Consider the following 21,522-nt stretch of genomic DNA (forward strand, 5'->3'; position numbering starts at 1 on the left):
CGATCTCCCATGACATTTCTTTCACTAACCCAAGAACCTCCTCAGATGATCTCTCCCCTTTGGGTTCTCAAGACATAGACTCTGATCCCTGGTCTTTGATACCTTTTTCAGAGTCACCCCGTGTCCCAAGCACTGAACTGCGTGTGGTGGACACTTCAGTCGACTCAGTGACCCTGGCCTGGACTCCAGTATCTGGAGTATCTAGCTACATCCTGTCCTGGCGGCCACTCAGACGCCCTGGCCAAGGTGAAGTGGAGGCCAGGTTTGGGATGGGCTGGCAGTTGGGGCTCCACAGGAGGCCTCCCGTTTAACCAGGTTTTATCCTCTGCAGACATCCCTGGTGCCTCGCAGACACTTCCAGGGATCTCGAGCTCCCAGCAGGTGACGGGGCTAGAGCCTGGCCTCTCCTACATCTTCTCGCTGATACCCATCCGGGAGGGTGTACGGGGTCCTGAGGCCTCTGTCACACAGATCCCAGGTATGATAGGCACAGTGGGAGGGCCCTAAGGGGGTAGCCAGATGGGCCAGCCACTTCAGTAACTCAGCCCCCTTCCTGCAGTGTGTGCACATGGCCTGATGGATGTAGTGTTCCTGCTGCACGCCACTCAGGACAATGCTCATCGTGCGGAGGCTGCAAAGCGAGCCCTGGAGCGTTTGGTGTCTGCACTTGGGCCTCTCGGGCCACAGGCAGTGCAGGTTTGGCTCCAGAGACAGCCAGACCCCTTCCGATCCCAGCCCTTCCCCATCCTGGGCTTCACAGCAGCTATCATTAGCCCCCTCTACCAGTGATCCAGGCTGTCTCCCAGCCCTCCCCAGGCTCCAGATCTCCCCCTCTGCTGCTTGGCTCCTTATCCTACCATCACTGCTGACTCCAAGTTCAGGTATAGTCCCGCACCCTGAGCTCCGTATCTCCCCCGACAGGCCCTGTCATTCTTTTTTAAAATTATTTATTTATTTTTATTTTTTATTTTTTAAAGATTTTATTTTTCCATTTGACAGGCAGAAATCACAAGTAGGCAGAGAGAGAAGGGGAAGCAGGATCCCCGCTGAGCAGAGAGCCCGACGCAGGGCTCGATCCCAGGACCCCGAGACCATGACCCAAGCCGAAGGCAGAGGCTTTAACCCACTGAGCCACCCAGGCACCCCTCTTTTTTTTTTTTAAGATTTTATTTATTTATTTGATAGAGATTACAAGTAGTCAGAGAGGCAGGCAGAGAGAGAGGAGGAAGCAGGTTCCCCACTGAGCAGAGAGCCTGATGCAGGGCTCAATCCCAGGACTCTGAGACCATGACCTGAGCTGAAGGCAGAGGCTTTAACCCACTGAGCCACCCAGGTGCCCCCAGGCCCTGTCATTCTTGCTTTGCCATCCTCCCCAGGCTCTGTGTACCCCTCCCACCCCAGGTTGGCCTCCTGTCCTACAGTCATCGGCCCTCCCCACTGTTCCCGCTGAATAGCTCCTACGATCCTGGCGTCATCCTGCAGAAAATCCGCAGCATCCCCTACGTGGACCCAAGTGGGAACAACCTGGGTAAGGAACTGCTCTGGACGTGGACTCTGAGGGCTTCCCCACGGGGAGCTGGTGGCCCCTGGCTTCTGACCTATTCTTTCTCCCAGGCACCGCAGTGGTCACTGCTCACAGGCACCTGTTAGCCCCGGATGCTCCTGGGCGCCGCCAGCACGTACCAGGGGTAATGGTTTTGCTAGTCGATGAGCCCTTGAGAGGTGATATCTTCAACCCTATCCGTGAGGCCCAGGCTGCTGGTGAGGAGGAGGGCCAGTAGGGATGGGGCCTGGGGACGGCCTGGCTCTGGCACAGTTGTCATGCAGACTGCTGGACCCCTCCTTAGGGCTCAAAGTGATGATTCTGGGCCAAGCCGGAGCTGACCCAGAACAGTTGCGTCGCTTGGTGCCGGGTGTGGACCCTGTCCAGACTTTCTTTGCTATGGATGACGGTCCAAGCTTGGAGCGGGCAGTCAGTAGTCTGGCAACATCCTTGTGTCAGATAGGCTCAGCCACCCAGGTTTGCAAGGGGCCTCTGGGGGAGGGGTTGCTGGCAGGGGAGAGGGGGCCTGGGGGACCCTTGGTAGAAGAGCCCGGCCTCCAGGAGATCTTATATCCACAGCCACATCCAGAACCTTGCACGGTGCATTGTCCAAAGGTAAATGTACAGGGTTGAGAGGGTGGGCAAGGGCCACACCGGGGGCCAGCCCCTCTGACCCTCATTGGACATATCTTTCCCCAGGGCCAGAAGGGGGAACCCGGAGAGAGGGTGAGTGACCCTAGTTGGAGGCAGAGAATGGTTGGGGTTCAGTGGGGCTGGGGGAAGGCTGGTGGTACAGAGCTCACTGATCACCCTTTCTAGGGCCTGAAAGGACAAGGAGGGCCTCCTGGCCCCCCCGGCCTTCCGGTGAGTGCCTCCCCACACCTGTCCTCTGCTCCCTGACTGGCACACGGTGTCCTTACCTGCTTTCTCCTCTCAGGGCAGGATTGGTGTTCCTGGCCCCCAAGGGCAGCCAGGGAGTGCTGCTGCAAAGGGTGACAGGGTGAGTGGAAACCACTGAGGTTCCCCTAAGACACTCCTCCAAGTGTCCCCTGGGTTTTCAAAAGACAGAAAGAAAGAACAGGGGTAGAACCACAAGGGTATTCCCAGAAGCCAAAGTGGACGTTGTAAACCGCACCAGAGACTTCAGGAAAGGGCCTAAAACAGAACAGCCAGGGGAGTTTTGAGATTTCCCTCGGAGAACCTGGGTGTAAGTTCTAAATCCCAGAGGCAGGGAAGGCCCTCTGCCTTGTCACTGCCCTTGTGCCCAGGATGAGGCCCCGTTGAGCTCAGAAGGGTGGCTTCTGTGCCCCACTGCTCCGCCCCAGGAACACTTGGGGACCTCTGGGGTTCTGGGCTCCTCCAGCAAACCAGGGGCATGAGGGAGGGGCCCCTTCCTGCCCTGACCTCTTTGTTTCCTTAGGGCTTCCCTGGGGCAGAGGGCCCTCCAGGCAGCCCTGGTCTCCCTGGGACTCCAGGAAGCCCTGGCCCAAAGGTAAGCACGCCCTGCCCTTGCAGGTCCCACGGTGGGACAGGCTCTTTGCTCAAGTGGGTGATGGGTGTCTGACTGTCCTGACCGCTTCCATTAACAGGGTTCCCCAGGGTGGCCTGGTCCTCGTGGAGAACCAGTAAGTTGTCTTCCCTTCTTTGCTCATCCAGTGTCTTCCCAGAGTCCTTTCTGCGGGGTGGGGGGCTGTGAGGGTGTGCAGCATCGGAGCGCCGGTGCCCAGGCATCACCCTTCACTCTATTTTGTCCTCAGGGAGAGCGAGGACCTCGAGGCCCGAAGGGGGAGCCGGTAGGTGCAGGGGGGAGGGAGGGAGCCAGGTGGCCCAGGGAGGAGCAGGCTGGACACTGTGCAGGGCCTCCTGCATGATAAGGGATAGCTGAGGCCCCTCGAGGAGCTTCTTCCATCTCAAGGCTCCCATACCCTGAATCCCGTCCACTGCTTTCTGTCCTGCAGGGAGAGCCTGGACGAGTCACTGGAGGCGAGGGCCCAGGACTTCCTGGGCAGAAAGGGGACCGCGGGCCTCCGGTAAGTTCCAGGACGTGTAGGGGCAAGTGATGTGTGGTGGGGGACCAACGGAAGGCAGGGTGGGAGCAGGAGTCCATGGGGGCATACTTTACACTTTATCTCTTCCATCAGGGCCTTCCTGGATCCCGTGGCCCACTGGGGGACCCAGGACCCCAGGGGCTTCCAGGACTTCCTGGAACGGCCGTGAAGGTGACAACATGACCCCTGTATGGTTTCATGACCTCCGTGTGCTCTAGTGATCTAGTGACCCCATTTGAACCCTACTGGTCACTCTCACTCCATGTGACCCTTAGCGCCCCATGACTCCTCAGTGCCCCCATGACCTTCGTGATCCGACTTGTCCCTGAACTTCACATTTCCCCTTACACTGGGGAGTGGAGCTGTAGTCCAGGGTCATGGGGCCATGATCTGTCTTTCAGGGTGACAAAGGCGATCGTGGGGAGCGGGTAAGTGAGGGGCAAAGTGTCCTGGGGGTGGCTTGGAATTTGATTCTCCTTGGTCATCTCCTCACCTGTTGTTCTCTCTCAGGGCCCTCCAGGACCAGGTGATGGCGGCACTGGTCCAGGCGAGCCTGGGCTGCCGGTGAGGGAGCCCTGAGGCTCTGCTGGGGAGCTTGGGGCCATGCTCAGGGGTGTGGATCCTGGGGCTGGGGCTCTGCTGGGCAGTGGCAGGGGGTGCTAGGCCTCATGGTTTGGGGCTCACGTTTTTATCCACTTTCTCTTAGGGTCTTCCTGGAAACCCCGGACCCCAAGGCCCAGTTGGCCCCTCTGGAGAGAAAGGAGAAAAAGTAGGAAGCCTGACCCCTTGGTGTCCCAGTTCTGGGGTGGGGGCAGGGGCAGGGTCTTCTACTCATCTGTTTCTCCTTCAGGGTGACTGTGAGGACGGAGCCCCAGGTCTCCCAGGACAACCTGGGAGCCCGGGTGAGCGGGTGAGTGTAGGGGCAAGGGTTCTGAGGGGCAGTCCCAGCTGCCTTGGCCTCCCACCCTCTAAGCTCTCCTTATGCCCAAACCCAAATCTCTGAACCCCTCCTAGGGCCTACGAGGACCTCCTGGAGACATTGGCCCCAAAGTAAGTGCCATTTTGGGGGGTCAGGTGTGGAGCGTGACACACTGGGTGGGACTGCTATAGGTCTGAGGGTAGTGGGGGGATTAGGAGAAGAGGATTCTCACCAGGTCAGAGGCTGTGGCTTCCGGGGCAGGATGGCTAGAGGTTGAGACACCTTCTCTGGGGTTTGACAGTCAAGGCACCCTCCCTGTCTCCCCTTAGGGTGACAGAGGACTGAAAGGGGCTGTGGGTGAGGCCGGAGAGAAGGTGAGTGCACCCCAGGGGTCTCTCTGGGCCCCAGAGGGTCTGGGGTCAGACTCAGCTCTGAGCTGTCCTGTTCCATCAGGGTGAACGTGGATCCCCTGGCCCAGTGGGACCCCAGGTGAGCCCTCTGACCCCAAAGCCTGTGCCCAGCTGACTCGAGTTCTGTGCCCCTTCCTGCTTCTGACTTCTCAGCCTAGACTCCGCTCGCCTCTCCACCTCTCCTCACGTAATTGCTGCTCATGCAGGCTCTAACTCTCAACCCCTGGGACTTGCTTTGAACTTCTTGACCCTACTGAACTGACCTTGACTTCCACTGACGTGGTCTCTGTCGTCCCGCTGAGTTCAACCCCTGCCACCTGAATCCTGGCCTTTCGAACCCTCTCTCCAACACCCTTGCAGTCTCTAGCCCTTGTTTGCCACGATCTCCCGCCCTCACCCCCTGGATCAGCATGTCTGCTCTTCTTCCCCAGGGGCTGCCTGGAGTGGCTGGACGTCCTGGACCCGAGGGGCCCGAAGTGAGTCTGTGACCGTGGTGGGACTGGGAGAGGGCTTTTCACATGTTCCTCCCACTCTGGCTTCACACTTTTTCCATATGCAGGGGCCACCGGGACCCGCTGGCCGCCGAGGAGAGAAGGTAGGTCATTGCCTGGGGGCTGGTCCTCTCCCCACCCTCCCATGCCTGCTCCATAGTAGAGATTTTGGCAGGTGGGACATTGGGAACGTGGATTCCTAGGTGGGTCTCTGACCCATCCCCGCCTCTGTCCTTTTTCCACAGGGGGAGCCTGGTCGCCCTGGGGACCCTGGAGTGGTGAGCAAAGGGCGGATGGGGCTTTGGGCATAGCTCCTTGCACACTGGCCTGCGTGTAGACCAGTGTTCCAGGCCAGGACCCTGTAACCTTGGGGCCCTGGGCAGGCTAAGAGCTCTGTGACTCTCCTTATGCTATAACACACCTCCTGACTCCTGGCTGTCATCTGTGACCCTGTGACCATCACATAGGTTATAGGCTCCGTGTAACCCCTGCCTGGCTCCCAGCCGAGACTCTGAGCTCAAGACAGAGACGAGCTCTGTGACTTGTAGTTCGATATAACCCCATCCCCAGTCAGTCACAGTACTGTGGTGCCCAGGTGTGGCCAAGCGTGTCTGTCCTGTTTGTTTTCAGGGACCTGATGGTGCTGGGGCCAAAGGAGAGAAGGTAATTTTGGCAAGAGGAAAAGGAGGCTGACACAGGGTTGAGGTCAAGGTCACAGGGCCTGCCGGAGGCCCCTGAGGGGCAGGATTGCTGGATCGGGGTGGCGGTGGGGGCTGGTTCATGGAACTTGGGGCTAGTGCTGACGGTTGATGGCCTTTGTCACCTCTAGGGAGATGTGGGGCCCCCTGGGCCCAGAGGAGCAGCAGGAGTCAAAGGGGAGCGGGTGAGTGAGGGGAAAGTGTCTAGGGGGTCGGGCAGGTGAAGGCTGTGCTCCCTGACTTCTGATCCTTCCATCCCAGGGCCCACCCGGCTCGGTTCTTCCTGGAGACCCTGGCCCCAAGGGAGACCCTGGAGACCGGGTGAGTAAATGTGGGATTGGGGGGTGTGACAGAAGATGAGGTAGTACCTGAGAGCCCCAAATGAGTCCCGTGCCCCGCTTCCATGCCCTTCAGGGTCCCATTGGCCTCACCGGAAGAGCAGGACCCCCGGTGAGTACCTGTGACTTTGGGTAACCTGGAGGTTTCTGGGGTTACCACCCCCCAAGAGTTGGCTGCTACCTGCGTCCCGATCACCTCACTTCTGCCTCCTTCACAGGGTGACTTGGGGCCTCCTGGAGAGAAGGGAGACCCGGGGAGGCCTGGTTCGCCAGGACCTGTCGGCCCCCGAGGACGAGATGTAAGAAAGCTGGAGTTGGGGGAGGGGGTTCCTGGGGGACAGGGGAGTAGGGTGTTGTCAGCCTCGTGGGGGGATCTGGGGACCGGGGCTAATTCTCCTGTCTCACAGGGTGAAGTTGGAGAGAAAGGTGACGAGGGCCCCCCGGTGAGACTCCTTCCCACTGTGATTTCCGAACCCCTACCCTTGAACTAGGATCCCACTGGGCTGGGGGGCGCCACCAGGTCATCCAGTCCATTCCCCTGCCTGCTGTCCAGCTGGGGCCAGGCCCTTCTTTGGCCCTTCTCCTCGAGTCAGTTTGAGTCCAACCCGCCTGCTCAGTGTGGCTTTCTTTCTGTCACCAGGGTGATCCAGGTTTGCCTGGAAAAGCTGGCGAGCGTGGCCTTCGGGTGAGGCTGGCAGGGTGAAGTGAGGGGGTGCTGGAGAGTCTGGAAGGAGGCATGGGGTGATGGGAAACCCTGGCATGGTTTGGGGGTGATGGGGAACCTGGGGCAGTATGGGGGGTGGGTCATGGGAAGCCTGCGACATGCTGGGAGGGCCTGTCTCAGGCCAGCTGCTCTTCCCAGGGGGCACCTGGAGCTCGGGGGCCTGTGGGTGAGAAGGGAGACCAAGGAGATCCTGGAGAGGATGGACGAAATGTGAGTCCTAACCCCTGACCCCAGCTTCAACCATCCGGTTCCCAGCCCAACCCTGCAATGCTAGGTCCTCACAATTTGCTGGGACCCCTTCATCACAACCTCCAGGATCCCCATGAGTCCTCAGTTTGTGCCCCAAACTCCCTGAAACTGCTGGCTATCTTGATGACCCTGACGCCCTGACTTTCTGCAGGGGAGTCCTGGACCGTCTGGACCCAAGGGGGACCGTGGGGAGCCGGTGAGTAGTGCCAGTGTCCTGGGCTCTGGAGGAATGCAGATTTCCAGTGTTTGGTCTGGTCAGTGACCATGTAAGGGCCCTGAAGGTCAAGGTGGGGAGCACTGATGGCCACCTCCGGGCCCAGCCTGCCTTCTGGGGGTTGGCATTGGGGTGCTTCAGGGAATCTAGGAGCAGAATTGAGGCTGGGGCAGAGCTGAGCCATGGCCTGGGACCTTGGAGCTTTTTATTGCCCATAATCATTTCCTTCCCCAGGGTCCCCCAGGACTCCCTGGACGGCCGGTAAGGGTTGAGCTGAGTCTGGTCCACTGTCCTCTCCCTTGCCGCCCCTGTTGACGCTGTATCCCTTCATTCCTTCCAGTGGGATGGGATGGCTCCCATGTCCCCCATGGCCTCCTGATAGCTCCACTGATCCCACAGCCCCTCACTGGCCCCGCTTCTCCTTGTTGAACCATTCACTGGCCATTCCTCCCAACAGGTGGAGCCAGGACTTGGAGCTGGAGAGAAGGTATCAGGGTCTGGGGGTGGAGTGGGGCTCGGAGCACAGGAAGCATCCCAGTGCCTCCATGACTGGGCGTGCCTGCGACCATAGGGCTGTTCCTTCAACAAGCTTGTCTCTACCAAAGGGAGAACCTGGGGACCGTGGACAGGAGGGTCCTCGAGGACCCAAGGGTGACCCAGGCCCCCCTGGAGCCTCTGGGGAGAGGGTGAGTGTGATTGGTCCGTGGAGGAAATGTGGGTCTGGGAAGGCCTGGTCTGATTTATTCCTCCCCTTATCCTCAGGGTGTCAGTGGACTTCGGGGGCCCCCAGGCCCACAGGTGAGTGATGCTCTTTGCCCCGCAGCTTCAGTCCCCCTCCTACCCTCACCTCTCATCTGACCTTATTCTCCCCAGGGAGACCCAGGTGTCCGAGGCCCAGCAGGAGAGAAGGTGAGAGGGCAGGGAGGGTTTTTAGCCATGAGCCAGGCTCTTAGATCTGTCTTATCCTTTGTGGCCTCTTACCCCTCTGTTTCTCTCAGGGTGATCGGGGTCCACCTGGCCTAGATGGCCGTGGTGGGCTAGATGGGAAACCAGGAGCCCCTGGCCCCCCTGGGCTGAACGTGAGTTGTGATGGTCATTGCCTGGTCATGCCCCCCTTCCCTTTTCACGTGACCCCAGCCTCATCTGGGTCTTCTTGGTCTTGAGCTCTTGGGACAGATGGGGTATTTATGGCTTCTCCTAGACCCCTCCCGGGTGGGGGGCGTGAGTGCCTCTCAGGCCCTGAGTTCACAGGAACTAGTGGCCATGTCAGCAGGTGGTCCTCCTGAACCCACGATCACTGCAGACTCCCTGACTTTGAGTCTCTCCTCAGGGTGCTACAGGCAAAGCTGGAGACCCAGGGAGAGATGTAAGTGAGGGGAGATATCAGGACGGAGGGCAGCTCAGGGTCTGGTCATCACACCGCAGCATCAGTGGGAGCAGTGGGAGCTGGTCCAGCCCTGTGCCTGGAAGGCAGGCTCTAGCAGGGTCCAGCTTTCTGACCTTCTCTGCCTTGGTCTGAGGAGGTCCCCCAAGTCCTGGAGGTTCTTCCCTCAGGAGTTTTAGCAGGGGACCCCTAACCAATGGGGTCTCTGCCTCAGGGGATCTCAATGAAACCTCCAAATTTTAGGGGTTTCTGCCCTCAAGGAGGATCTCAGTAGGGTCCTCCCCAATCCACGGCTGTGCTTTGGGGGCTCTCTTAGTGGCTCTTTCAGTCCTAACAAAGACTTTTTCCAGGGGCTTCCGGGCCTCCGAGGAGAACATGGTCCCCCTGGCCCCCCTGGCCCCCCTGGAGCCCAGGTGAGACTGAGATTTCATGGTACTCTTTCTTTTTTTTAAGTTCTTTTTTTTTTTTAATTCATTTACGTACTTCTTTAAACGATCTCAGTAATCTCTACACCCGCCGTGGGACTTGAACGCATGATTCTGAGTTCAAGAGTCACACACTACCAATTGTGCCAGCAGGGCGCTCCCTTCCTGCCCTCCCCCAGGCCCTGACTCCTGATCAGTGATCTGTCCCCACAGGGAAAGCCCGGAGAGGACGGCAAGCCTGGCCTGAATGGGAAAAACGTGAGTGTCCAGAGCAGACACAGGGACAGGTGCACACAGCCCAGGTGTGCAGACACACATGGGCCACACACACAGACCCCTGCTGAGATGCATCCAGACCCACACATACTCCCTGAAACACACCTCCACATGCACACGCATGCAGTCTTGTGGACGGTGAGCCATGGGGCCGTGCTAACTGGTGCCCAGATGGGCTGACAGCTGCCACGATCACACGCAGCCACAGGCACAGGCAAAGAGCCACGGACACAGACGGAGGGGTGCAGACGTACTGATGTGAAGCCACGTTCAGGGATACTTGGAGATGTGTTGGCACGCAGACACCTCCACCCAGCCCACATAGGTGCTGAGACGTATGTGGAACCCAGGCCACGTGTGGACTTGCGTTGAAGTATGGTGAGACACACGTCCAAGGCTCTGGCGTGTGACACACGCAGTTATATCCACAGTCATTCGTACGCATATGGCCAGATGTATCGAGGTAACACACTCAAGACTTGTGGGCAGATCCTGGGACATACAGATGATTCTCAAGGCACCAGGGACATGCAGACACACGTCTGTCCCACATAAACATGTATGTGGCTATGTGTAGACGTGGGTGAAGGCATGCAGACAGACAAAGACACCTGCTAAGTGTCACCTGCCAGGACACACAGACAGACCCATGCAAGGCTACACACGCTAACGCACACACGTGCACACACATGTCCAGAGGCACGTAGATGTGGGGCTACATCTGGAAAGCCAGAGACAGAGGCCATGGGCAGTTACCTGCGAGGTGAGCAGAGCCCCATAGGTGTGCCCTCCGAGTGCCACAGTGCACTCAGACGGTCACAGGCCCTGCTCTGAGCCACACGGAGGTTTGGAACTACCTGCCCAGACATATGGTCATCTGAGGCCCGCCACGCCAGTGTCTTGCAGCCAGACAGCAATGAAAGTGAATTTGGGGGCTGATGTGAATCTTCTGCCCACAGGGAGAACCTGGAGACCCTGGAGAAGATGGGAGGAAGGTAAAGCCCCTCACTTGGAGTCTGCTTTGGCCCCAGATTAGGGCCCTGTATAAAGCGCTCTTGTCTTCCTCAGGGAGAGAGGGGAGATTCGGGTGCCCCTGGGAGAGAGGTGAGTGCTTGGTTCTTCTGCAATCTGACCCCAGATCCCGACTCTGCAGTGTCTGGCAGACCCCAGGATCTCGGTGTCCTGATGTTGGCTGTGTCCTCCACAGGGTCGCGATGGTCCCAAGGGTGAACGTGGCGCTCCTGGTAGCCCGGGACTCCAGGGCCCCCCAGGCCTCCCAGGGCAGATGGGCCCCTCTGGGCAGGTGAGTACCCAGGAGGGGAGTTCCAGGACTTGGGAGCGACAGGTGCCATTATGTTCCCGCCAGACACCCTCTCGGGGTGCCGTGATCCTATGTGACCGCTTTGTGTTCTGTCCTATCTCAGGGTTTTCCTGGGGTTCCAGGAAACGCAGGCCCCAAGGTGAGTGTGCATATGGTGGGTCAGGGGCATGGTGAAGGCTAAGCAAGGTTGGGGCATTTCTCCCACCTGATCATTCTTCCTTCTCAGGGCGACCGTGGGGAGACTGGACCCAAAGGGGAACAGGTGAGGTCCCTACCTTTTTCACGTGTCTAGGCAGCTGAAGCTCGCAGCTAGGCACACACACTTCCCCCAGAAACTGGGTCCAGCAGCTTGTCTCTTGGTGTCTCCAGGGCCTCCCTGGAGAGCGTGGCCTGAGAGGAGATCCCGGGAGCGTAGGGGTGAGTGAAGCCTCAGGACCTGGTCCTTGACTCGAAGCTGCAGGCGTGAGGGAGCCGCCCCTCCCTGCTCCCCCTTGCCACAAAGGCCCCACGGGTTCTGTGCAGTGTGCTCAGTCCCCTGCCCTCCTGGGGTTCCCACAGCCGACATTCAGGGTGCCGGGCAATGGGGACACACCAGGGAGGGGCTTCTAGAGCCCCAGGTCACCTGCACCAGTGCTAAAGGGTCCTGTGGGCCAGAGGCCTGGGGAAGAAGGTATGGAAGCTTCTCTGAGGGCCACCCCTCACCCCAGCTTCTGTCCCCAGAATGTGGAGCGGTTGCTGGAAACGATTGGCATCAAGGTAGGTTGTTTGGGGGCTGGGAGCGGGGACGCATGGGGAGCCCCACGGAGCTAGTGGTGCTCACATGGCCGAGTGGGGGGAGCCTGGGTGGGTGCAGGGTCAGGCCCTGTTTCCCCAAGCCCTTGCCATCACTCAGACATCTACCCTGCGGGAGATCACGGAGACCTGGAATGAGAGCTCTGGCAGCTTCCTGCCCATTTCTGAGCGGCGCCGTGGCCCTAAGGGGGAGCCAGGCGAGCGGGGCCCCCCCGGCAAGGAGGTGTGTGTGTCCGCATGTTGGCAGGGGGGCCCTGGGGACAGCGGCATTGTACAGCTGGCCACACATTCACTCTTCTCACCCAGGGCCCCACCGGCTTCTCTGGAGAACGCGGACTGAAGGGAGATCGCGGAGACCCTGGCCCCCAGGGGCCACCAGGCCTAGCCCTTGGAGAAAGGGGCCCCCCCGGACCTCCCGGCCTTGCTGGGGAGCCGGGAAAGCCTGGCATTCCTGGGCTCCCGGGCCCGGCTGGGGGCACGGGGGAGGCAGGGAGGCCAGGAGAGAGGGTGAGTGAGGCTAGCCAAGGAGGGCTGGGGATGTGGGCCCAGGAGGAGCTGGACGCCCCATGGACGTGGCTCCCACCCGATGTTTGCACCTCAGGGAGAACGGGGAGAGAAAGGAGAACGCGGAGAGCAGGTGAGCTGAGGGGCTTCCAGGGCGGGACTGCCTGGGGGCTGTGCTGGGACAGCCCTGCCATTTCCTTCTTCTCCGCAGGGGAGAGACGGCCCTCCTGGCCTCCCTGGACCTCCTGGGCCCCCTGGCCCCAAGGTGATTAGCCCGGCCCTGCCCTAGGCCTGTGACTCTTGGCACCAGGAGGCCACCATTAACTCAGGCCCCAGAAGCTGCATGTGGTGTCTCTGACCCAAACCACTGTGGGATCCTGCGAGCGGGGATGACCCCTCCATGACTCTGTGACAGATGCCTCTCTCCCTTGTGACCTTGTACGTGTAGGTGGCTGGGGAGGAGCCAGGGCCGGGACTCTCTGGAATGCAAGGACCCCCTGGATTCAAGGGTGCCAAGGTCAGTGTGTGGGATCAGTTGGGGGCCCGCCCTCTGCCCTGGCACCAGGGCCTAGCTTGATGTGTCATCCCTACAGGGGGAGCCAGGCAGTGATGGCGACCGAGGCCCCAAGGGAGACCGGGTGAGGCCTGCCCCCCCCCACTCCACACTGTGCTTTCTGTTCCTTTAAGGGAGCCCACGAGGGGTGGTGTGTCCGTGGGTGCGCGGTAGTGACTAGGGGCTCAGGACCTGCCTTTCTCCTTGCAGGGTGTGCCGGGCCTCAAGGGAGACCGGGGAGAGCCTGGACAGAGGGGTCTTGATGGCAACCCGGTGAGTCTGTGCCACGATGCAGCCCCCAACCCACCCCGCCGGCCCAGCCCGTGCCAGCCCCAGTCTCTTACAGTACAGTCTGGTCTGGAGTCTGTACTGCCTGGGACTGTCTGGGGGAGTGCCGGGGTCGGGGAATGAAGAGGGACCATGTGGCCTTAAATCTGTTCTCTCCAGGGCCTACCGGGAGAGCGTGGGGTGGCTGGACCCGAAGGGAAGCCGGTAAGTGGTGGGGGGGCGCAGCCTGGCCCGGGCTCCCAGGGACAGCAGCTCTGTGCCATATGCTGGCTACTCTGGGCACATGTCACAAGTGGCAGGGGCGTTGTGCCCACAAGCCTGGGCGTGAGTGCAGCTGTGTGACATCTGTGTGTGTGTGTGTGTGTGTATGTGTGTGTGTAGATCAGTATGTATTATCCCTGAGGAACAGTCCTGGGGTATGGGGTGTGGGGTGATCTATACCTTGGGGGGAAAGTGGCAGCCTGCAGGTGGGCTCCAGAAGGTGGGAGCAGGCCCAAGTGAGGCCCAGAGTGAGGCTCAGCAGCCCCCTTCTCTATCCAGGGTTTGCAAGGTCCGAGGGGGACCCCTGGCCCAGCGGTAAGTACCCTAGCATCCTCCCCTGCTCCTGCCCCCATCCTACCCCATCCCACAGGGGATGTACTCCCTGAGTTTCCCTGGTGGGCTGGCACTGGCTCCCCCTCATCAGACTCCTTCTCTCTCCAACAGGGTGGCCATGGAGACCCTGGGCCGCCCGGTGCCCCGGTGAGTCACAGGAGACCACTGCCTGGTGGGGTGGGCTGGGCGTTGGTCCCCACTGATGAGCCTGGCCTCGGTGAGCCTGGGTGGATAACTCTGACCCTGTCCCCTGGTCTTATTACTTTTTTCTAGGGCCTTGCTGGTCCCGCAGGACCCCAGGGTCCTTCTGGCCTGAAGGTGAGTACGGGTATGTGTGGGTGTGTGGCTGACAGGAAGAGGCGGGTCATCGGAGCCGGATCCACACCAGGGATGTTGTCACCCTGCAGTGGGGCTGAGCACCGCGCTGTCCCCTTCCTGGGGCCTTTGCTCATGGACAGGGGCTGAGGAGCCTCTTGTCCTTCTGTGGGTGATGCAGTCTCTGGGTTTTTGGCAGGGGGAGCCCGGAGAGACGGGACCACCGGGACGGGTGAGTGGCCCAGGTCATGGGTGAGAGCCACAGGGAGCTGGGTGCATAGGCCTCGCTCTGAACTCTTTCTTCGCCCAGGGTCTGCCTGGACCCACTGGAGCCGTGGGACTTCCCGGCCCTCCTGGACCTTCAGGCTTGGTGGTGAGTGAGGTCCCTGTGGGGACACCGTGTCCTGCCCTCTGAGTTCCACGTTCTCCCCTGTCTCCCTCACATCTGACTTGTCTCCCTCAGGGTCCTCAGGGGGCGCCAGGTTTGCCCGGACAAGTGGTGAGTCCTGGGGGTTGAGGCCGGGCTCCAGGGGTCACGAGTTGGCGGGCAGGCCCCTGACAGAGCTCCTCCTTCGCAGGGGGAGACGGGAAAGCCGGGAGCCCCAGGTCGTGATGGTGCCGGTGGAAAAGATGGGGACAGAGGAGCTCCTGGTGTGCCGGTGTGTGTTCCAGGGGGAGGCTCGCTTTAGGCTTGTGACGGGTGCCGGTGTGGGGAGGGTGAGGAGAGCAGGGCCCCAGGACCGGGGTTGGGGGGAGGCCCTGAGTCCTTCTCTCTGCTCTGTCACAGGGGTCACCAGGTCTGCCCGGCCCTGTTGGACCTAAAGGAGAGCCTGGACCCATAGGGGCTCCTGGACAGGTGATCCTGACCCTGACCCTGACCTCTGTGCCTCACCGTGTCTAGTGCCGGCCTCCCATCCGGGATGGCGTGTGGGGCCGGGGAGAAGGCAGGGGAGGAGGTAACTCACTGGGCATTCTCCGCAGGCTGTGGTCGGGCTCCCTGGAGCAAAGGGAGAGAAGGTGAGTGTGGGGGAGGCCTGGGGGAGGGGCCAAGTGCTGGAGGCCGAGGCATCTGCCTGACCCGTGTCCCATATCAGGGAGCGCCTGGAGGCCTCGCGGGAGACCTGGTAGGAGAGCCGGTGAGTGTCGAGCCTCCAACAGCATTGTTCACCCATCCGTGTGACCCTCGGCTTCCGTAATAAGGGTCGCATTTGACTGTGGGCCTCATGCCTCCTTCCTTAAGTATCCTCTACCAATGACCCCAATGCCCGTGTTGTTTCTTGCCCCTTCTCTATAGGGGGCCAAAGGTGACCGAGGACTGCCAGGGCCTCGGGGTGAGAAGGTGAGCTGGGCCCGGCCCCAGGGCCAGAGCACTGGGTCGAGGGGGGCCAGGTCAGGTGGCTAGACCCCCTTACCACCCTTTCTGTGCAGGGCGAAGCTGGCCGTGCAGGGGAGCCTGGAGACCCTGGGGAAGATGTGAGTCTGGGGTCTGGGCAAGTCTGAGCTTGGGAGGAGGAGTGCAGTTGTGGACCTGAGGCTGCGTTCCCGGGCCTGTGCACCTTCCAGCATTCAGGATCCTGCTCCTGGGGGCACACAGGGATGAATCCTCTTGGCTTCCATGCTCCTGGGGTGGGGGGTGGGGATGCCGTCTTTGCTTCCTGGTGCCTATTTCCGGTCTCCTGCTCCTCGGTGTGTCTGAGCGCACGTGTGTGGTTCCTATCCACTGTCCCCAGGCTCAGGACACAGCACAGTTCCTGGGGGCTTCTCCTTGGTCACCTGCTTATGCTTCCCAGGTCCCCCAGCCCTGGAGTTCCGGCTCTCAGCTCCCTGCGCTGGGGTGGCTCTGAGTTCCTGCGCTGGCGTGCTTCTAGGATGTCCCATCTGTGCTTACATCCGAGGTCCCCAAGCCCCTGGTCCTGTGTGAGCACTACGTGTCTGTAGTCACGCCCAAACTCCCCTGTATCTGTGCTCACAGCTGAGCTGCCCTCAGTGCCCTCACCATGGTCACCTCTGAGCTCCTGTGAGTTAGTCCTTGTGTACATGTCTGAGTCCCGTGTCTCCAGGAGCACATCTAAGCGGCCCTGGGAATATTCTTGGGCCACGTCTCAACTCTGGGTTCATGTTCCTCCTCTTAAGTGCTGTTTATTTCACTATTTTAGGGTCAAAAGGGGGCTCCTGGACTCAAGGGTAATAAGGTACGTGTACCCTGTAGTGTCCCTGGTGGAGGTCATGTTCCTGAGACTCCCTGGGCCTGACCTGACCCTTCTCTCCCTTGAAGGGTGACCCAGGAGTCGGGGTCCAGGGCCCCCCTGGGCCAGCTGGTCCTCTAGGTCTGAAGGTAAGTTGATGCCCCATCTCCAGGGGTGGGCAGTGGGCAGGGAATGTGCTGGAAGGGTGAAGAAGACTGCATTCGGGGGCTAGTTCTGGGAAGGAGCCCTGTGGGGACCACACATCCCTCTGCTGTCTCTGTTCCAGGGAGATGTGGGCCCTCCCGGCCCCCCCGGTGCTCCTGGTGTTGTCGGATTCCCCGGTCAGACAGGCCCTCGAGGAGAGATGGGTCAGCCAGGCCCCAGTGGAGAGCGGGTAAGCATGCTGGGAGCAGCTTGTGGGGACTTGGTGAGTTCAGGACCTCTGAATCTGGTAGTGGGTGAGCAGGTGAGGAGAAGGGGGCCCAGGCCCTGCCTCAGGGGCTCCCAGTCTTGGAGGGGCCAAGGGGGAGGAAGGTCCCCAAGTCACCCTCTGCTGCTTTCCTTCATTGCTCCGGTAGGGTCTAGCAGGTCTCCCTGGGAGAGAGGGAGCCCCAGGTCCCTCAGGGCCACCTGGACCACCAGGGTCAACGGTGAGTAGAAGAGCCCTAATGTCCCATGTGTCGGATTCCTGTGGGTTGGGGTCTGTCCACATGGGGACTGGGACACACTGCATGGCTGGGGGTGTGTGTGTGTGCCTTTGAGGGGCACAGAACCCTCACCTTATTCTGCCCGCAGGGAGCGCCTGGGGCCTCTGGACTCAAAGGAGACAAGGTAGACGGGACAAGGCTGCTGGCTCCCCTGTATCCATCACTCCCCGTACCTCTGCTGACCCCCATCACCCCTACAACCTTCACTGACCCCCGTCACCCCTTCCCGCCTTCACTGAACTCTGTCACCCCCTGCAACCTCCACTGAACCGCATCACCCCTCCTGCCTCCACTGAACCTCATCCCCTCTCCTGCCTCCACTGACCACGTCACCCCTCCCACCTCCACTGAACCCCATCCCCCCTCCTGCCTCCACTGACCCCCGTCACCCCCCAGTCTCACTGACCCGTCACCCCTACAACCCCCACTGACCCCCGTCACCCCTCCCACCCTCACTGACCCCCGTCACCCCTACAACCAACACTGACTCCCATCACCCTCTCCCGCCTCCACTGACCCCCGTCACCTCCTGCAACCTCCACTGGCCCCTGTCACCCCTCCTGCCTCCACTGACCCCCGTCATCCCTACAACCTCCACTGACCCCCATCACCCCCTCCCACCTCTACTGACCCCCATCACCCTATCTGTCCCCCTCTGTCCCCCACTGATTCCCTTTGGATATCCCCGGTACCCTCTTGTTCTCCAGGGAGACCCTGGAGCAGGTCTGCCCGGGGCCCGCGGCGAGCGTGGGGAACCAGGTGTCCGGGTATGTATGTCCCGCTCTGCAGCCACGGCTCCCTTTAGCACAGCTCTCACTTCTGATTTCCAACTTCTGAGTCAATGAACTTAATGTCACCTTCCAGGGTGAAGATGGCCGGCCCGGCCTGGAGGGACCCCGAGGACTCATGGTGGGTCCCCTTGGGGAAAGCGCCCGTGGTGTGCCTTCTGTCCCCTGCCTGTACCCTCTGTGCCCTTGGAACACGTTCTGTAGCCCTCTGACACTTTTTATGTACTCTCTGGTCCTTTATCTCTCCTATCCCCTGGGTCCCCTGGGTCTTCCCCTGCCCCCTGAGCGGTCTCTCCACCAATGTCCCCGAATTCCCTTAGCTCACTGTTGTCTTCTCATACAGGGGCCCCCGGGCAGCCGGGGTGAGCGTGGGGAGAAGGTAAGGACAGGGGAGGAAGAGCCCCTGGGGTGAGCGGAGGTGGGGCTAGATCTTGTAATGAGGACTTGGAACCCCCCCCTCCCCGCTTTGGAGAGATTCACACTCTTCACCCAACAGGGTGACGCCGGAGCCTCAGGGCTAAAGGGTGACAAGGTGAGTGTGGGCACAGGGGAGGGCAGAGGCAGCAACTAAGGGTGCTCTGGACCCCTCTGACAGCCCTCTGTCCACTCAGGGTGATGCAGCCATGGCTGTGGGGCCCCCAGGGCCACGGGGTGCCAAGGGGGACATGGTGAGTAGATCTGGCCCATGTCCAAACTGGGTCTCTCTTTGGTGTGGGAGGGGCTTCTCAGGGGGCTGGGCCAGGGGATCCGAGAGCCGAAGCTCAGATGGTGAGGACCCTCCAGCCCCTGACTCTGACTTCTGACCTCCGACCCAGGGCGAACGAGGGCTTCCAGGCATAGATGGTGACAAAGGACCTCGTGGAGACAGTGGGAACCCTGGAGAGAAGGTACAAGGAAGAGGGTGGGGTACTCTGTGTGGGATCAGGAGAGGGTTTCTATGGGGTGTGGGGGCTCTGTTGAGGGTCTGTGAGGATAGGCGGGGAGGATGGGGGGCTTTTGGGGAAGGGTTAGAGGGAAGGGGGTTCAGGAGGCTGTAATGACTTGTGTGGGGTGGCTGAGAGGATAGGGGTTCTCCAGAGGGGTCGAGGACCTCCATGTGAGGTCACCAGGGAGCTCTGTGGAATGTAGCTCAAGGAGAGGCCCTCTGGGAACAGACAAGGGGCTTCTCAGGGGTCAGAGATAGTCCAGGTGGGTTTGGGGGCCCTGTGGTAGGAAGGAGGGACACAGATCTGAGAGCCTGGGCTAAGAACTGAGCCCTACTGGGGGCAGTGGGTGGGAGCAGCTTTGGCTATAGCTCCCCTCACTTGGCAGGTTCCTGTCATACTCCAAAGCCCCAGCCTGGTCTGGTCCTGATTGTGCCCTTCTCCCGGTCACACCCACAGGGCACCAAAGGAGAGCCTGGTGACAAGGGTTCAGCCGGGTTGCTGGGAGCTCGTGGACTCACAGGACCCAAGGTCAGCCCCACCCCAGGCATAGACCCAGAACCACCCATCACACACATCTGTCTTGTGGATGTCCTCTGATCGTTGGAGGGTTTCCAGCCTGCTTGCTGTTGGCTGCATGTGTGTTCACATGGGATCTGTGTGCACCCTGGGAGTCCCCGTGAGGCATGGGGGACAGTCACACTGAAGGACTGCCCTCCCCCATCTGTGCTTCCCACAGGGTGAGCCTGGCATTGCAGGGACCCCGGGTGACCCGGTAAGTCGCCCATGCTCCCACAGAGATGCCCTACCCCACAGGGTCCCTGTCCTCATGTGGTGGCCTTTGACCTTACAGTGACTGGTGCTCTCGTGGTGTCTTCGTGCTGCCTGGGGGCCCCCACCTTCACAGTAACTGCTGTGATGATCCCACGTGGTGACCCCTGCCCTCGGGAAGCAGGGCTGGCCTCCAGCGGCTTTGGCCTTTAGCAGTAACTCTCACCCCGTGATGTTCCCTGTTCCTCTCATCCAGAGTGATTCCCCTGGATACCCCCCTACTTCCTTGACTTCATATTGACCCCTCTCCTCACTAGGGATCCCCAGGAAAGGACGGAGCCCCTGGTGTCCGGGGAGACAAAGGAGATATTGGCTTCATGGGTCCCCGGGGTCTCAAGGTGGGAAGGGGCACTGAGGTGTTTTCCTGGCCGAGGCGGGGGGTGTTGATGTTGGAGGGCAAGGTATCTGGGGTCGGAGGTCAGATATCTGGGGTCAAATGTGGGGTATTAGGTTAGGGGTTGGAAGGTCAGAGGTTAGAGTGTCTGAGGGCAATTTGGAAAATGGTTATGTGATCAGGGGCTTGGTTATAAGGTGATCTATCTGGAAGTGACTTTTCCATTTGTTTCTTCCCCACAGGGTGAACGAGGGGTAAAGGGAGCCTGTGGCCTTGATGGAGAAAAGGGAGATAAGGTATGGAGGTGATGGGGATGGGGGTGGCTGCGGGGCCTGGGCCTGCGTCTGACCCCTCCACCTGATGCCTACAGGGAGAAACTGGTGCCCCAGGCCGCCCTGGGCTGGCAGGACGCAAGGGAGATATGGTGAGTGTGGGGTACCCGGGATGGGAAGAGGATGGGTGGGCCAGGGCCCAGCTCATGTTTTCTCTTTTCTAGGGGGAGCCAGGGGTACCGGGCCAGTCGGGGGCCCCTGGGAAGGAGGGCCTGATCGGTCCCAAGGTATGGGGTCTCTCAACAGTGGTTGTAAGAGGGTCAGAATGGGGCAGGGAAGATCATAGTAGGGTGATGGGGATTTCATGTCAAAAGGGTTGTGGAGAGTTGGGACATTGGGGGGGGTAGAGTGAGGTTGGTTTTGAGGTTTAGGTTGGGGTCACAGTGGGGATTTAGGATTAAGGGATGAGAGGTGAGGTGAGGAGATGTGTATCAGGGCTAAGGGGTCAGTGGGGGAGGCAGGAGTGTCCATATAAAGAAAACAGGTGAAATCAGGACAAGGGGTATGATAGTAAAGCCGAGGTCACGGGGAGCGTGGCAGACTGAGAGTCCTGGGAGGGTAGGGTCACAGGTGCTTGGGGCATGGAAGATTGTGGCCATTGGGTCAAGGGGCTTGGTGCTGTTGAGCTGAGGAGGTCAAGGCAGATGGTCTCTCATGCTTCTTTCCATCCCCAGGGTGATCGAGGCTTTGATGGGCAGCTGGGACCCAAGGGTGACCAGGGCGAGAAAGGGGAGCGGGTAAGTTAAGACCAAGGTCATGGTAAGCTAAGGAGACTATACTTTCTGGAAGTGCTTCCATCTTTGGGGGCTTTGATCACTGACCTTGACCTGTCTCTCCACAGGGGCCCCCAGGAACTGGGGGCTTCCCAGGTCCTCGGGGCAGTGATGGCTCTAGTGGTCCTCCTGGGCCACCCGGCAGTGTTGGTCCCAAAGGCCCTGAAGGACTTCAGGGCCAGAAGGTAAAGAGCTCTGAGTCTGACTCCTGACCCCTGAACCTCCCCGACTTCTGACTTCTGCTGTCTCTGACTGGTCTCTTGGTCCTGGCGTCTGATAGGGTGAGCGAGGCCCCCCTGGAGAGAGAGTGGTGGGTGCCCCTGGAGCCCCTGGGACCCCTGGAGAGAGAGGAGAGCAGGTGAGTGGGGATTCCTGGGCATAGGGCCGGAGGCCAGGGTGATCTCTGGTGTCCTTAAGATCAGAGGTCACAGCTGGGTCCCATTCATTGTGCATAGGGGCGGCCAGGGCCCCCCGGCCCCCGCGGGGAGAAGGGAGAAGCTGCGTTGACGGTAAGTGTAGGCCCCACCTCCTGCACCCAGGACCCCCTGGGCCTGGGCCTCTG

General features: G+C 60.4%; 1 protein-coding gene across 1 annotated transcript in view; it reads left to right on the forward strand.

Moving 5' to 3' along the window:
• Positions 1–21,522, forward strand: part of COL7A1 (collagen type VII alpha 1 chain) — a gene marked incomplete at its 5' end in the record, with an annotated part of 31,506 nt that overhangs the window by 7,741 nt on the left and 2,243 nt on the right. The window contains 91 exons of the mRNA XM_080812840.1: positions 112–246; positions 332–478; positions 560–696; positions 1,402–1,528; positions 1,615–1,761; positions 1,848–2,020; positions 2,123–2,158; positions 2,243–2,269; positions 2,363–2,407; positions 2,481–2,543; positions 2,964–3,035; positions 3,133–3,168; positions 3,301–3,336; positions 3,502–3,573; positions 3,685–3,762; positions 3,993–4,019; positions 4,102–4,155; positions 4,298–4,360; positions 4,442–4,501; positions 4,606–4,641; positions 4,840–4,884; positions 4,964–4,999; positions 5,352–5,396; positions 5,480–5,515; positions 5,657–5,689; positions 6,042–6,074; positions 6,241–6,294; positions 6,371–6,430; positions 6,524–6,559; positions 6,666–6,746; positions 6,855–6,890; positions 7,088–7,132; positions 7,310–7,381; positions 7,572–7,616; positions 7,869–7,895; positions 8,092–8,121; positions 8,240–8,320; positions 8,397–8,432; positions 8,508–8,543; positions 8,633–8,713; positions 8,965–9,000; positions 9,369–9,431; positions 9,657–9,701; positions 10,679–10,714; positions 10,788–10,823; positions 10,927–11,022; positions 11,144–11,179; positions 11,267–11,302; positions 11,410–11,457; positions 11,761–11,796; positions 11,933–12,055; positions 12,139–12,339; positions 12,434–12,469; positions 12,548–12,601; positions 12,785–12,853; positions 12,930–12,974; positions 13,100–13,162; positions 13,337–13,381; positions 13,718–13,753; positions 13,883–13,918; positions 14,045–14,089; positions 14,286–14,318; positions 14,397–14,459; positions 14,550–14,585; positions 14,665–14,745; positions 14,874–14,942; positions 15,068–15,103; positions 15,181–15,222; positions 15,381–15,425; positions 15,515–15,559; positions 16,243–16,278; positions 16,362–16,421; positions 16,559–16,666; positions 16,851–16,922; positions 17,068–17,103; positions 17,687–17,746; positions 17,844–17,888; positions 18,111–18,146; positions 18,264–18,299; positions 18,379–18,435; positions 18,583–18,654; positions 19,150–19,221; positions 19,430–19,465; positions 19,779–19,859; positions 20,098–20,151; positions 20,226–20,279; positions 20,352–20,414; positions 20,862–20,924; positions 21,029–21,145; positions 21,241–21,318; positions 21,416–21,469. Coding sequence (XP_080668966.1) covers positions 112–246; positions 332–478; positions 560–696; positions 1,402–1,528; positions 1,615–1,761; positions 1,848–2,020; positions 2,123–2,158; positions 2,243–2,269; positions 2,363–2,407; positions 2,481–2,543; positions 2,964–3,035; positions 3,133–3,168; positions 3,301–3,336; positions 3,502–3,573; positions 3,685–3,762; positions 3,993–4,019; positions 4,102–4,155; positions 4,298–4,360; positions 4,442–4,501; positions 4,606–4,641; positions 4,840–4,884; positions 4,964–4,999; positions 5,352–5,396; positions 5,480–5,515; positions 5,657–5,689; positions 6,042–6,074; positions 6,241–6,294; positions 6,371–6,430; positions 6,524–6,559; positions 6,666–6,746; positions 6,855–6,890; positions 7,088–7,132; positions 7,310–7,381; positions 7,572–7,616; positions 7,869–7,895; positions 8,092–8,121; positions 8,240–8,320; positions 8,397–8,432; positions 8,508–8,543; positions 8,633–8,713; positions 8,965–9,000; positions 9,369–9,431; positions 9,657–9,701; positions 10,679–10,714; positions 10,788–10,823; positions 10,927–11,022; positions 11,144–11,179; positions 11,267–11,302; positions 11,410–11,457; positions 11,761–11,796; positions 11,933–12,055; positions 12,139–12,339; positions 12,434–12,469; positions 12,548–12,601; positions 12,785–12,853; positions 12,930–12,974; positions 13,100–13,162; positions 13,337–13,381; positions 13,718–13,753; positions 13,883–13,918; positions 14,045–14,089; positions 14,286–14,318; positions 14,397–14,459; positions 14,550–14,585; positions 14,665–14,745; positions 14,874–14,942; positions 15,068–15,103; positions 15,181–15,222; positions 15,381–15,425; positions 15,515–15,559; positions 16,243–16,278; positions 16,362–16,421; positions 16,559–16,666; positions 16,851–16,922; positions 17,068–17,103; positions 17,687–17,746; positions 17,844–17,888; positions 18,111–18,146; positions 18,264–18,299; positions 18,379–18,435; positions 18,583–18,654; positions 19,150–19,221; positions 19,430–19,465; positions 19,779–19,859; positions 20,098–20,151; positions 20,226–20,279; positions 20,352–20,414; positions 20,862–20,924; positions 21,029–21,145; positions 21,241–21,318; positions 21,416–21,469 — 5,480 coding nt within the window. The remainder of the gene's footprint in view (positions 1–111; positions 247–331; positions 479–559; positions 697–1,401; positions 1,529–1,614; positions 1,762–1,847; positions 2,021–2,122; positions 2,159–2,242; positions 2,270–2,362; positions 2,408–2,480; positions 2,544–2,963; positions 3,036–3,132; positions 3,169–3,300; positions 3,337–3,501; positions 3,574–3,684; positions 3,763–3,992; positions 4,020–4,101; positions 4,156–4,297; positions 4,361–4,441; positions 4,502–4,605; positions 4,642–4,839; positions 4,885–4,963; positions 5,000–5,351; positions 5,397–5,479; positions 5,516–5,656; positions 5,690–6,041; positions 6,075–6,240; positions 6,295–6,370; positions 6,431–6,523; positions 6,560–6,665; positions 6,747–6,854; positions 6,891–7,087; positions 7,133–7,309; positions 7,382–7,571; positions 7,617–7,868; positions 7,896–8,091; positions 8,122–8,239; positions 8,321–8,396; positions 8,433–8,507; positions 8,544–8,632; positions 8,714–8,964; positions 9,001–9,368; positions 9,432–9,656; positions 9,702–10,678; positions 10,715–10,787; positions 10,824–10,926; positions 11,023–11,143; positions 11,180–11,266; positions 11,303–11,409; positions 11,458–11,760; positions 11,797–11,932; positions 12,056–12,138; positions 12,340–12,433; positions 12,470–12,547; positions 12,602–12,784; positions 12,854–12,929; positions 12,975–13,099; positions 13,163–13,336; positions 13,382–13,717; positions 13,754–13,882; positions 13,919–14,044; positions 14,090–14,285; positions 14,319–14,396; positions 14,460–14,549; positions 14,586–14,664; positions 14,746–14,873; positions 14,943–15,067; positions 15,104–15,180; positions 15,223–15,380; positions 15,426–15,514; positions 15,560–16,242; positions 16,279–16,361; positions 16,422–16,558; positions 16,667–16,850; positions 16,923–17,067; positions 17,104–17,686; positions 17,747–17,843; positions 17,889–18,110; positions 18,147–18,263; positions 18,300–18,378; positions 18,436–18,582; positions 18,655–19,149; positions 19,222–19,429; positions 19,466–19,778; positions 19,860–20,097; positions 20,152–20,225; positions 20,280–20,351; positions 20,415–20,861; positions 20,925–21,028; positions 21,146–21,240; positions 21,319–21,415; positions 21,470–21,522) is intronic.

This window comes from Martes martes, assembly GCF_963455335.1.
Source record: "Martes martes genome assembly, chromosome: 1".
Taxonomy (NCBI): Eukaryota; Metazoa; Chordata; class Mammalia; order Carnivora; family Mustelidae; genus Martes; species Martes martes.